The sequence below is a fragment of the Halichoerus grypus genome, chromosome 8 (genome assembly GCF_964656455.1).
Source record: "Halichoerus grypus chromosome 8, mHalGry1.hap1.1, whole genome shotgun sequence".
Classification (NCBI taxonomy): Eukaryota; Metazoa; Chordata; class Mammalia; order Carnivora; family Phocidae; genus Halichoerus; species Halichoerus grypus.
This window is the reverse complement of record NC_135719.1, coordinates 42,932,050-42,944,935: the sequence shown is the minus strand read 5'-3', so window position 1 is coordinate 42,944,935 and position 12,886 is coordinate 42,932,050. Positions and strand designations below refer to the sequence as shown.

At 44.1% G+C, this 12,886-nt stretch overlaps 1 protein-coding gene and 1 long non-coding RNA gene across 8 annotated transcripts in view; one reads left to right on the top strand and one right to left on the bottom strand.

The window, feature by feature from the left end:
* Window positions 1–43: 43 nt before the first annotated feature.
* LOC118537604 (uncharacterized) lies at window positions 44–12,489 on the top strand. Its single transcript, XR_004918208.2, has 3 exons — window positions 44–498; window positions 1,036–1,152; window positions 12,362–12,489. It is a non-coding gene; the product is annotated as an uncharacterized LOC118537604 (long non-coding RNA).
* PARP6 (poly(ADP-ribose) polymerase family member 6) overlaps window positions 6,278–12,886 on the bottom strand; it is a 28,261-nt gene continuing 21,652 nt past the window's right edge. For 6 of the 7 annotated variants that reach the window (XM_036095187.2, XM_036095188.2, XM_036095189.2 and 3 more), the window contains 4 exons: window positions 7,682–7,761; window positions 7,229–7,292; window positions 6,996–7,080; window positions 6,278–6,654 (listed from right to left, as the gene is read on the bottom strand). In XM_036095187.2, the coding sequence (XP_035951080.1) occupies window positions 6,552–6,654; window positions 6,996–7,080; window positions 7,229–7,292; window positions 7,682–7,761 (332 nt within the window). In that variant the 3' untranslated portion in view covers window positions 6,278–6,551. Of the gene's footprint in view, window positions 6,655–6,995; window positions 7,081–7,228; window positions 7,293–7,681; window positions 7,762–12,886 lie in introns of those variants that run through there. The other variant, XR_013450415.1, reaches the window with a different exon arrangement.

Genomic DNA, 12,886 nt, shown 5'->3' with positions numbered 1-12,886 from the left:
CACCCAATCCTGGCTCCCGGCTCGCCGGGCCCCGCCCCTCCGCGTCCTCGCCGGGCACAGTCACCTTCAAGAGGAAGTGCCGCGGAGCGGAACCCTCCGTCAGGTTGCCCTTTAGGGGAGGACTATATTCCGTGGCGGAAGGACACGTTACATAAAACTCGCAGCTTTGACGCTCTGCGCGGGCCAATGGGGAAGTGGCAAGGCGGCAGGGCCCGCCCCGGGAACTCCGGAGACCTCCCTCCCAGACCCCCGGGCGCCGGGGCTATCACCTGTTGCTGCCAACTTGGGGAGTGCTGGACGAGGGCTCTTCTCTTGACCCTTGGCCCAGGCTGCCCCAACTGTCCTGACCTAACCGGGCAGTGCCCAGATTTATGTATCTCCGGGAGCATTCCTCCAGCCCCGTCCCGCGACTCCCCATACCTCCGGGTGCCCGCCCCGGCACACACCTCGGAAACTGAGTCACACAGGAAGTTAGGGAGCCCGAGTTGGGATCAGAAGGTGGGGAGAGATGGAGACTCGTGGGATGGTTGGAGGTCGCCTTCGGAAGGGCTCTAGCACTGGAGCGAGGGGAGAACTAGGGAGGGCGGAGTGTACATGGAGCGGGAGCGCGAGGTCTTTTTGTTCTTAGGGCTAGAACAAGGAAGGACAAGTTGGGGCCAGGTGAATACTTTAGTTGGGGCTGGAATCCTGCAGAGCGTGCCTGAGAGTAGAAAGCGAATAGAAGGTATTAATATTAGTGCAGAACTGACCATCAGGAAATGTCAGAACGTTACAACCAAAAAATCTGCAGGAATCAGCACTTTTGTTTTCAACCTTATGTATTTAAATCAATATCGTTAGAGCTTTCCTTACATCTTTCTCCAAAGTATTTTCCGATTCCCGGTGATTGGTCAACAACCAGTGATGACAGCAGTTATCAATGAAGCAGCTGTTAACTCTTGCCTTCATTAAGCCAAGTTTTGAGAACAGATACAATGTTGCCTCATTAAAAATCGTTAAGACTATTCTCTTGGGTCTTTCCTTTTCTCGGAACAGGAGACCAATGGGTGTGACCTGCTAGAGAGACATCTGCCTTGCAGGGGAATCACAGGTCTTTCATTCTGCTTTCCTGTTGGTTCAGATAAGATGGGACCAGAAAGTGACACCCTAAAAGTAAGTTTCTGTTTGCGATAGAATCCTTCAATTTCTTCTGGATGCTTTTTCTGGTCCCCTTAGTTGTAGATAGGAAGTTGGTTGGCCCTGAGCTAAAGATGAACTAAAAAGAGTGGTGGACAACACTGGGGCATGGGGGTGTCAGTGAAATGGCCAGTGCTGGACTATGTTGCATTTAAGTTCTAAGTCTAGATGTATTCCCAAGATTGAAATGCACATGTATTAAACTGAAGAGTCATAAAAAAATGCCATCCATGAAACTCTGGCAGAGACTAATCCAGCATATCCTTGCTCACATTTAGATGCATAGTGAAAATTTGTCACATGGAAGGTGACTGTCATTGTTTTGCTGAAAAGCAGCATAATATACAAGAAAGTTTGGATTCCATCTTAGTTCCAATTCTACTCACTAGTTCTATGACCATATCCTACTCACTAGCTCTATGACCAGTTCCTTAAAAGTAAATTGAAGACAATTCCTGCTTCATAGGATGGGGTTTGATCAGATGATGTATGTGAATGAGTACTGCACGGTGCCCAGCAGGCTTCCCCTTTTTTGGGAATTGACCTTGTGGAGGATGGTCCTCTTGACTAGTGCCAGAACATCCTTCTGAATTCAAGTAACTGTTTGCCTTCACTTGGTCATCCTGAATCTCCACTCCTTTGACCCGGCAACAAGTAACCTCGAGGCTACATGAATCTGGGGGTGGGGGAACTGAGGCAGAATACAGACCCCCCCCAGAAGCTCCTCCCCTAGAGCCAGTCCTTCCATTATGCTCTCTGACCTGGCAGGATGGGAGGGGGAGCTGCTAGATTCACTAGACTGGGTAAGAGTGAGGGTATAGATTGCTGTATTACCTGTTTGGATTCATGGCCACAGAACCACAGAATCAAATGGTCTAATTCTCGAAGGTCATTTGGAGTCCCTTGATGGGGTAAGCGTGTCAGCAAATGGTACTGGACCCAAACCCCTGGGGTCCAAAGACAAGCTTTGCCCTGGTGAAGAGGGTGAGGTTTACAGGCTTTACCATTACATGAACTCTGGGCCTGTCTGAAACGGCAGTGTTATTTCTCTTTCAGGCCAATACAGATTTCCAGGGCAGTCCATTGGCCCTGAATGTCCGATTTAAAGCAGAAGTGCTTATCACTTTGGACTTTATATGCCCTTTCCAGAGCCAGACAAGCAGACGTAATTTATTCTATGCCTTCCTTCGGACTCCCAAGAGCCCTTCAGGCTCACCAGGGTGTCACAAGATCTTAATTCCAGAGTTCCCCCACAGAAAACTCCTGGAAGAGAAAGTTGGGCTTTTCAAATTAGGGATAATGAGAGAAGAAGTTGTCTGGGAAGGGGAAGGCTTCATGTAGGAAGAGGCATGGAGGGTTGGTTAGGATAGAGATGGGTATGGGAAGGCCATTCCAGGGGATAGGAAAGGTAAAGAATGTTTTCTGAATGCAACTTTGTATCTACGTCCCCCCTCCTGAGGAAATGCCCCATCAGCACTTAGAAGCAGGAGAGAAGCTTGAGGAGTCCTTGTTCATTCCAGTAGAAGTACTGCCTCATCAAGGTGACCCTGTCAACCTACGTCACCCATTGCAAGTCTTTCTCTAGCCCGTAACTGTTAGGGCTCACAGGACAAAGTCTCCCTAAAGTACTTTAATCCTATCCACCAAGCCAGTCCCATGGAAGCCCTGCGCTCTCTCCTTTTTCCCTACAAGTGTAGCCATAGCTAGGCTAGCTAAGATGTTAGTGGGATTGTAAGCAGACCCTATCCCCCAAAGTAACCGGAGATTTGGAAGACCAAGAAAGGTAGCAGTTAACAATGGATTAAGTGACCCCTTCCCCAGAAATTCCTCCTGCTGCAATTCAGTCAAACTTTTTCCTTGGCACCATACCTCCAGTCTTCATCTCCACGCTCACTGGCTACCAGTAACCTGACCCACTTAGTCTAGAAAGGACAGCTAGAACTAAGGAGACTTTGGTCTCTCTCCTAGATAAAATATTTTTGTAGGTAATGCTTTAACTTAAAGGATGGCATCATTGGCCCCATTGGGAGGGGGGCATGGAGGGGGGAAGTGGTTCTGAAATCTCTGTGGAAAGTCCTATACTCCAGAGAGAATGATGCCCCTTCAAATGAACTGGAGCCGACTTTTATTCCCACCTTTCTGGGGAGGGGCGCTCTGAGGGAATTGTGTGACCATGAGGCTTCCTCCCCACCACTCTCAAATTGGTCCCAGAAGCTGAGATATCTCCCAAACCTCCATGTCAGAATCCATCCTATGAGAAGCTGTTAAGTAACCCAGTTATGACTCAGCACCAGACTCTTTCCTCCCTCTCCCCACTGGCCAGAATGAAAGGCAGAACCAAGCAGAAGGCTCCTCCCCTATGGATGGCCACATCCTCACCACATACTGAGTCAGGACCACACCCTGCCTGTATGGAAAATTACCATGAGAAGGAAGAGGAAAGTTAAACTCCAGGGGTTTTTCAGAGTTCTCAATCCAGAAATCATAGCCATCTACGCTCCACCTGGAACTAATTGAGGAAGATAGTTCTTTCTCTGGCCCTAGCCCTAACTCAGCATGTCGAGGTCTAAATGAACTAAGGCTACTTGGGCCCAGGACTATGTGAAAGATAGGAGGCCACTGTCAACCTGTGTGTGCAGTATTTGTACTAGCCTTGGCCTCTGTGAAGAATGAGCTCTGGTTCAGACCTGGCTTTCACAGGCCCCACCTCCCCACCTCCCTGGTAGGCAGGCCTGGGTCAGAGAAAGAGGCAATCCTCCCTCCACTCTTCCTCCAGGCTGTGGGAGCATTCCTCCCCAGAAATTCAGGGCCCCACCCTGCAAGTTCCCTGCAATGAAGGCATCGTTGTTAGAGAAGTGCCATAGGTTTTAATTAGATTTGTTTTATATCAAATAGGTTTTAAAACTTTTCAGATATGATTATGTATGACTTTCAAACTGCTTAGATTCAGAGTCCTGTTGCTTTTATGTGGGACACTATAAAATGGTGTATTTAAGGTCATTACAATCTTATTGGCATAAAAAAGACATTATGTATATGCTGTAAAAAAAAAAAAGTGACACCCATGAGACTAGCTCAGATATTTGAGTTTTTTCCTGGTCATATATACTATCTGTGCTTTACTTCTCATTCTATCTATTGCTAGTACTTCCTATAGCAGATGCCACTGATAAATTATAAGAAATGCTTACAACTGAGAAAAATCCATTAACAATTTCTGAAAACTGAGCAAAAATGTTGCTATATCACTGGAGTGGCCAAGAACCTAGGCTGAGTTGCTGGAACACCTGTGTGCGCAGTCTGAGAACCTCTGAGGAATTAAAACAATGGTTAAGAGCTCAGGTTCTGGAGTTGAGCAGTTCCCTGGTTAAAAACCCAGCACTGCCACTAACCAGGTGTGTGACCTCAGACATGTTATTTAAGATCTCTAAAGAAAACCTATCTTCCATCTTTGTTATCAGGACTAAATGAAAAAATGACTTGTAAAGTGTGAAAGGCTATCTAGCCTAGAAACAGAATAACAGTTCTGGAGTCAGGTCACCTGTTGGTCACTAGCTGTGGAATATGAGTAAATCACTTATCCTCTGTGCCTCCGTTTTCTCACCTACAAAATGGGAATGCCGGCCCCTACTTCATAGGCTTGTGCAAATTATATTAGTCCATACACGTAGAGGGCTTATAATGCCAAGCACACAGTAAGCCAAAGTGTTAGCAAATTATTAAGGTGTTTACTAGTATAATGCCCAGCACTTACCTAGTAAGAACTAAAAAATGTTAGCTATCTCTAATACTATACAGATGAGCTCCTCCTAGGAGACAGGAATTTCAGTCAGGGTGGGCTTCCTGATGGGGCCATTTACTTAGTGGAAGGGTATTTCTCCTAGACCTGAAAACAGAATGGGACAGACAGCCTTAGGAGACTTGTAGAGTCAGAGTGTAACAGTTTTGATTAAGAATGGGTGATGAAGTTTAAGAAAAAGTTCCTAGGGGGACAGACCTTAAGAATGGTACTTCTATGTAAGGCAGGTCAGGAACTACAACACAGGTAAGGTACTCAGGCAAAGAAGGTTATCTCCAAAGTAGGGTGAAGGTAATGAAAGACAACAGGTGGTGTTGGGCGGACGCTGTAAATCAAGAAGCTATAACAGAGGGGCACCTAGGTGGCTCAGTGGGTTAAGCGTCTGCCTTCGGCTCAGGTCATGATCCCAGGGTCCTGGGATCAAGGCCCGCATCAGGCTCCCTGCTCATCCAGGAGCCTGCTTCTCCCTCTCCCTCTGCCCGCCCCCCTGCTTGTGATCTCTCTCTAATAAATAAAATCTTAAAAAAAAAAAAAAGGCAGCTGTAACAGAATAAGAAGCCAATACTTGAAAAGCCAGCCTTGTTTAATGTTTTTTGTAACCTCTGTGCTTATTCTTATCTATTTTTCTTCATTAATATTTCATAAAATATTTGGCAATGTCCAACCTGTCAGAGAACTAACTTAGGGTTATAGACACATGAAGCACAGCCTGAAAGGCCAGAAGTAGGTTGGCAGTGGGAATTTCAATGAAACAATTAGGTCTCCTAGAAACAGCTGTCTTTTCCTGTAGAATCTGGATTTTGTTTTATCAAGGGAGGCTGCATTTCTTGAGATGTCAAATTAGAGACCAAGCCAACTTCCTGTACCTTTCAGCTATCTCGCCCTCACCTCCCTTTCCCTAAAGAAATAGTTGGGAGGAAGAGAGAGGGGCCCAACCCCTGAGAGAGCAAGGGAGAGTGGCTACGTTAAATGCAGAAAGAAGAGAGAGGTCCTAAGGGTAGGAAATCTGAGCTGCTTTGGCCTCAATGGTCCTTTTAAATCTTGAGGAACAGGCATCAGTGGTATTCTCTATCCTTCTGAGTTTGTGTCATCTGCACAACTGATAAGTTTCCCTTCTTTATCCAGTCCACTGAAAAAAATGTTGCCAGATCTGTAGGACACTGCACTAGATGGACTCAGCTTTGACTCCACCCAACATAATTAGTTCCAACCCTGAGGATATGCCACTCTCCCCACCCAACACCCCATTTGGGGGCTTGGGGCAGGTGCTGGGCCAAGGCTAGTCAGACCACAGTGATCATATCCAGTCCACAGCACCTTCCATTTTATTGTTTTATTTACAAACAGGGTGAAGTCAACTGGGAAAATCAGGAGTAGGGAGTCAGTCTGGGCCATCCAAATGTGGAGTGGTTCCTGGGTCAGTCTCCACCATGAAGGCTGCCTCTTCTATCCTTTTCCTGCCCCTTGGTAATGGCCCCTTGATTCCTCAGGGCAGCCTCGCATGCTGCTCCTGAGCCCTTGTATGAGGGCAGATGGATCCTGGGGGAACAGGGGTGGTACGAGGGCTGGGGCCCCCTCAGTTTGTGTAAACCTGAGTTCCGATCACACGCATGATTTCCTTCTGTATCTTGGGGTCCTGAGTATTAATGTTGGCATCGCCCACCTGACCATCCTCATATCTGCCAAAGATAGGGCAAGTGTGAGCATAAGGGGGAGAACAATACCAGAATAATGTCAACCAGTGGAATTATATTTGGAGTTGTGGCCATCCCATCCCAGAACTTAAAAATCTTTCTTGCTATTCTTCTGGGTGGAAAAGATTCAGCTTATCTCGTTTCCTTTAAACAGACCTTGACCTATACCCATCCCCATCTTCCACAGGGAAAATTCCAGTGCCAGCTCCACACAGGTAGCCAGGGACAAGTCTTGGATGACAGAAACAGACTTTCCCAGTAATCACACCATCCCACCCCCACCCTCATTCCTCAGAGTGAGCCCCAAGGTACCCTCCTAGACTTACACAAAGAAGAACCGTGTGCAGACATGGTCAGACACAGGGCACACCCAGATGTTCCCATGCTTCTGGAGGTCCTTAGATGTAATCACTGGGAAAAAGGGGGCCAGAAGTTATAGATATAATGCTTAAGTCACACAGTCCAGGGAGGGGAGGGAAGACATGATGTGTCAACAACACCCTTGGCTGGATCATAAGGTTGGGGACACAGAAAAACAGGGACTGGGTGAGCCACGTACCTTCACAAAGTGCTATACAGTTTAGATTCCGACTCTGCAGGAACCTCGACTGAATGGATCGGGTCTGGAAGAGAAGGAAAGCAGAGCCAGGTGGACTGTTACAGCTTTACCTAGACAGCACGGTTAGCTGCTGATGGCTAGGGGGGATATCTGGGACTCCCCAGACACCACCTCGCCCAAATTTGCTTTCCCATAATCAGTCTGGATGAGTCCATAGCTTCCATCTTTACATTTTCATGTCACTGCATTTAAACTCAGTCTCTGCTTTCATACTTATGACTGAGGCCACATATGACTCTGGAAGTTTCTTCATCTTAGAACATATCTGATTCCTTCAAATGATCTGCAAACTACCCACCTCCCCAACCATCTGTTTCCCCATCCATCTCTGTAGCCTAAACTTATCCCAGGAGAAGGGTTCTGCCTCACTAGAGCAGTGCCAACCAATAATACCTGGGGGATGGTATTCATCCTGTTATATCTCTGGACCAGCTCATCCTTGGAGGGCATCCTGTGCTGTCCTTTTCCCATTCCTGTCACAGAACAACAAATCCAGTTCACTCACCCATTCCTCAAATATTTACTAAGGTGCATACTAAGTGCCAGGCACTGAGCTAGACATGTAGTGAATAAAACAAACAAGGTATCTGCCCTGACACAATTTAGTCTGATGGAGACTAGAGCAAAGAACAAGTAATTACAACACAGTATGGTAAGAGGTGTAATGGGGAGAATCTAGAACAACGTGTGAGCTACAGGAGGGGAACTAGCCTGCTCCAGGGGTTTGAAGAAGGCTTCCCAGTGACAGCTAAGAAGAACTAGTTAAATGAAGAGGAGGAAAGTGTTCTGGCAGAGGTAACAGGACATGGAAGTCCTGGAGGAAGAAAGCAATGTGCCTTAGTTTGTATGGAGCATAGTCAATGGAAGGGGAGTGACAACAGATGATGTGGAAGCTTTAAGCTAGGTCAGATCAGGCAGGCCTTACAGACCATGTTAAGGCAACTGGAGTTTATCCTGAGAACATCAGAGAATCACTAAAAGGCTCTAAGACAGGGGAGGAACACATGAAATGAGCCAGGAATGAGGGGCCCAGGAAAGTGGTATCAACACCTTGGATCAATGCCAGGTTGAGCAAAATGAGTGAAGAGGAAGCAAGCAAAGCGAGTTAGATCTGCTCTAGTCTCAAAGTTACATAGAAAACTATGACCAGAGTCACTTAAAAGAAAAGGCAGAAAGCACAGCAGGTAAGTGATGAATAATTTTCCACAAGTAACCACAATGGCAACAACCTTAAGAATCCTGCTTACTTCCTCAAGTCTTTGAGGAAGTGGTGCCAATTCCCTCGTTTCCCCCCTACCTAAATCCATAAATCCTCCACCATCCATATCTCCCAGTGAATAGCCCTATTTATAACATTTATAGACTCCTTCTAGATTTTTCTTATTTAGATACAAAACAGTGCTTGTGTGCCCCTACTCCCAACTGTTTTTGGCCTGTGACTAAGACTTCAGTCTTTGTACTAAGCTTTCTCACAGGCCCAGCCTTATCACAGTCGTGTGTGTGTGTGTGTGTGTGTCCCCTTCTGTTAGAGAGGGAGATGGATGAAGATGGGAAATGATGCTATCACAACAGGCCATAAACCCGGCCTCACCACTCCATCCTGCAACTTTCTATTACTAATCCCACTCTGCTTCAATTCTTGGTTTTGTGCTAGCCATGGTGCAGGAGTGTGGATGACTGGACTGACATTCTTCACTGCTCAGGCTGTCAATTCATCATGCACTTACACTAAAGTCCCATGACAGATTTATGGCCTGAACAAAACTCAGGGCAAGACTTAAATTAATTTCTTCCCCCTACAGAACGCTTACCACCCCTCTATTTCCACTTTCTCCATTAGCCTTAACTAGGTTTAGCTCTGAATCCAAACATCATGACCTTCTCATCCTGGGTATTTCAATGCAAGATTCTGAGTGAAATTCCCACTCAAGTTCTACCCCAGAGGATAAGAAAGAACAATCTGTTTTCTATGGCTGGTCTTTGAGATGGCCCTTATGATACAATCCAAATCCTGTCCCATCCCAATCCTGTTGCACACTGTCCTGTCCATATTGACCCAATGATCTTCTGTCAGTTTACCAAGACCAGAACCTGAGAACATGGTGGCTAGCATAATCCCTTGATGCTTTGTGTCCAGAGTACACACATATCAGAAGTCTCTAAACAGAACTAAACAAACAGATGATTACCATCTTCTTTCTCACTGGCCCTCATTATAACCTGCACACAATGGCCAAGTCATTGGAATAGAGGCTCCACGAGCCAAATGGATGGTCTCTATTTATACCGGCTCCCAGAGGGCACCGAATGCCACAAAACTAAGGATACCCTGAGGAAGAACAGAGAAAACCAGAGCTAAATAGGGTAGATGGAAACATATAAGAAGACAGAGTTGGCTAAATGCTAGAGTAACTACAATAAACTGGACATTTGTACACATCTCACATGATAGACCCTCACGTATCTTTGGACCCTCAAAGACACAGTCATTCAAGTAAAGCCTACCTGGTCAATCCAATAAAGTGATAAGAAAACTGGCCTAGAAGCTAGGAGGCCTAGACTCCAATCCTAGCTCTGCTACTCACAGCTGTGTGACCCCAAGAAAGTCCTTTAACTTCTCTGTATGAGCTTTCCTAACTGTAAAGTAATAAAGGACTGGATGTAACTCTAAGAGTAAAATCCTATGCCATTTTGTATCCATAATCAATGGACCTTTGCAAGAGGGAAAAGCATGGTGCCATATGATGTTTTTATGTAATCAGGAAAGTAATGAAGAAAGATAAGGGGTCAACAGAGATTCCTGGCTCCATATGGCAACTAAAGGGATTCAGGCACTTAGTAGTAAACAGAAGCCAGTGAGAGAGGAAAGAGGGCGGGAACAGGGAGAGAACAGACAGGAAGCAAGAATTCTGTGGGCACCAAGAACCAGAAGAATCTAACTCAGAAAATAAGAGCTTAATAAGGGAAGCTCAGGCTTGGACAAAGATAAAAACTGAGAAACCTGGACAAAGAAGCCAAAAAGACTACCCCAACACAACCCCTACTTTGCACTGCAGGCACACAGAGTAAGATTCATTCACGCATTCAATCAGTATTTATAGTGCACTTACCCTGTGTGGATTCATCATCAGGTTTGGTTCATGACACACTATCATTAATTTATTTATTCATTATCTATTATACCTATAGACCCAACCTATAAACTAAATCCAAGAACCAAAACATTACTAGTGACTTACACCTAACTATCTGCCTCTTCTTGGAGGTAACCACTATCCTGAAATTTCTTTAGTTTTAGCATACACACATACACACATGCACCTAAATGTTTAATTTTGTTTGCTTTTGAACAATATAAAAAAGACATCATTCAGTAGTGTTCTGGGCTTGCTTTTTTTTTTTTTTTTTTTTTTAAGATTTTATTTATTTATTTGAGAGAGAGAGAAAACATGGAGGTGGGGGAAGAAGCAGAGGGAGACGGACAAGCAGATTCCACAGTAAGTGCAGAGCCTGACATGGGGCTTGATCTCACAACTCTGAGATCATGACCTGAGCTGAAACCAAGAGCTGGACGCTTAACCGACTGAGCCACCCAGGTGCCCCTGGGCTTGCCTGTTTTAAAATCAACTAATTAGGGCGCCTGGGTGGCTCAGATGGTTAAGCATCTGCCTTCGGCTCAGGTCATGATCCTAGAGTCCTGGGATCGAGTCCCGCATCAGGCTCCCTGCTCCGCGGGAAGTCTGCTTCTCCCTCTGCCTCTCTCTCTCTCTCTCTCTCTCTCTCTCTCTGTCTCTCATGAATAAATAAATAAAATCTTTTTAAAAAATAAAAATAAAAAAAATAAAAAATAAAAAAATAAAATAAAATCAACTAATTACTAAGATTTTTCCATATAGTTGAGAGCCACTGTTCATCCATTTTCATTGCTAAATAATAATCCACCCTGAGAATATACTAAAATGTATTTATCCATCCTCCTGATAATCTGATAATGAGCATTTGGGTTGTTTTCAAGATTTGCTATTGCAAATGGTATTGTTTTGAACATTCACGTACACCTTTGGGTATATGTAGGCAGGAATGAAAATGCTGGGTGGCTGGGATAAAATTTTTCAGCTCTATGAAATTTAACACCAAATTATTTTCCAAAGTGGTTATACCAATTTATATCCCCATTAAAAATAAAAGAGATCCTGCTGATCTACAACTTCTAGAACCATTAAAGGTATTACCAGATTTCTTGATTTTTGCCAATCCACATAGGTGCTAAATAGTAAGTCTTTTTGGTCTTGATTTTATTTCCTTGATTAATAGCAGTTGAGCAGCTTTTCATATTTTTTGGTCATTTCTTCAGTGAAATGCCTGTTCATGTCATTTACCTATTTCCCTATCAGGTTGTCTTTTTCTTATTGATTTTTAATTATTTTATTTTTTTAAAAAAAGATTTTATTTATTTGAGAGAGAGAGAGAGCACAAGCAAGGGGAGAGGCAGAGAGAAAAGCAGACTCCACATTGAGCAGGGAGCCCGACATGGGGCTTGATCCCAGGACCCTGGGGTCATGATCTGACCTGAAGGCAGATGCTTAACTGACTGAGCCACCCAAGCGCTTTGATTTTTAAAATACATTTTTATTACTAATCTTTTGTAGTTAAATGTATTGCTAAATGTCTTCTCGTTTGTAGCTTTTCACTTTCTTACAAAGTCTTCTGATGAACACAAGTTTTTAGTTTTAATAAAGTCAAATTTACTGATCTTTTATGATTTATAATTCTATTTCCATTCTCTGGGTAGTTTTGTGTAAGACTGTAATAATTGGTTTGGTTTGGTTAAAGTTTGGTTTAAGACTCACTTATAAAATTATCTGGGCTCGGTGAGTTTTTTGGGTTTTTTCTGTTGTTAGAGTAGTTTAAAATTTAGAGACTCTTCTAAGTTCTATGATTCTGGACCTGAGTTTTCCTATATTTGTAACAGTTAAATTACTGGAGAATACTAAATAATAACCTATAAAGAATCTAATACTGTCCCTTTTATATGGCAGATGTGTAAATATATGGTGGTTATCCTTTATACAGAGACTATACAGAACAAGAACAAAAGAAGACTGAAAAGGAACTAAGACATGAACCTGGAACACTGAGAGAGCTTCAAGTCAGATTCGTTTTCTGAACAGAACAAAGCTGGACTTATCTCCTGACTAGAATATGGGCTTCATTCATGCCTTATCTTTGGAATACAAGGCTTTCTCTTCCATCCAATGTAACTATTATAATATTATGTAATTATAAACAGTTTAAATTTTAAAAGGTAGTTGTCAGGGAGAACAATGTCTCCAGACATGTAAGCCAATGGAAGTTACTCAAGCCCTCAAGTGTATTCATATATAAACTCACATGCACGTGGGCACATACACCATCCATAATAATGACAGGCTACCGCTAACACCAAAAATATAGTCTACACAAAGCCTCATTTCAATCTCCCAGTTAATCCCTAACTTAATCTCAGAGTCAAGCCTCTACAATGAATAAAACTATCCCCATGGAGAAGAGGACTATCTAAGAGAAAGGGAGACAACTGGCCTCGCCTTGTAAAGAATC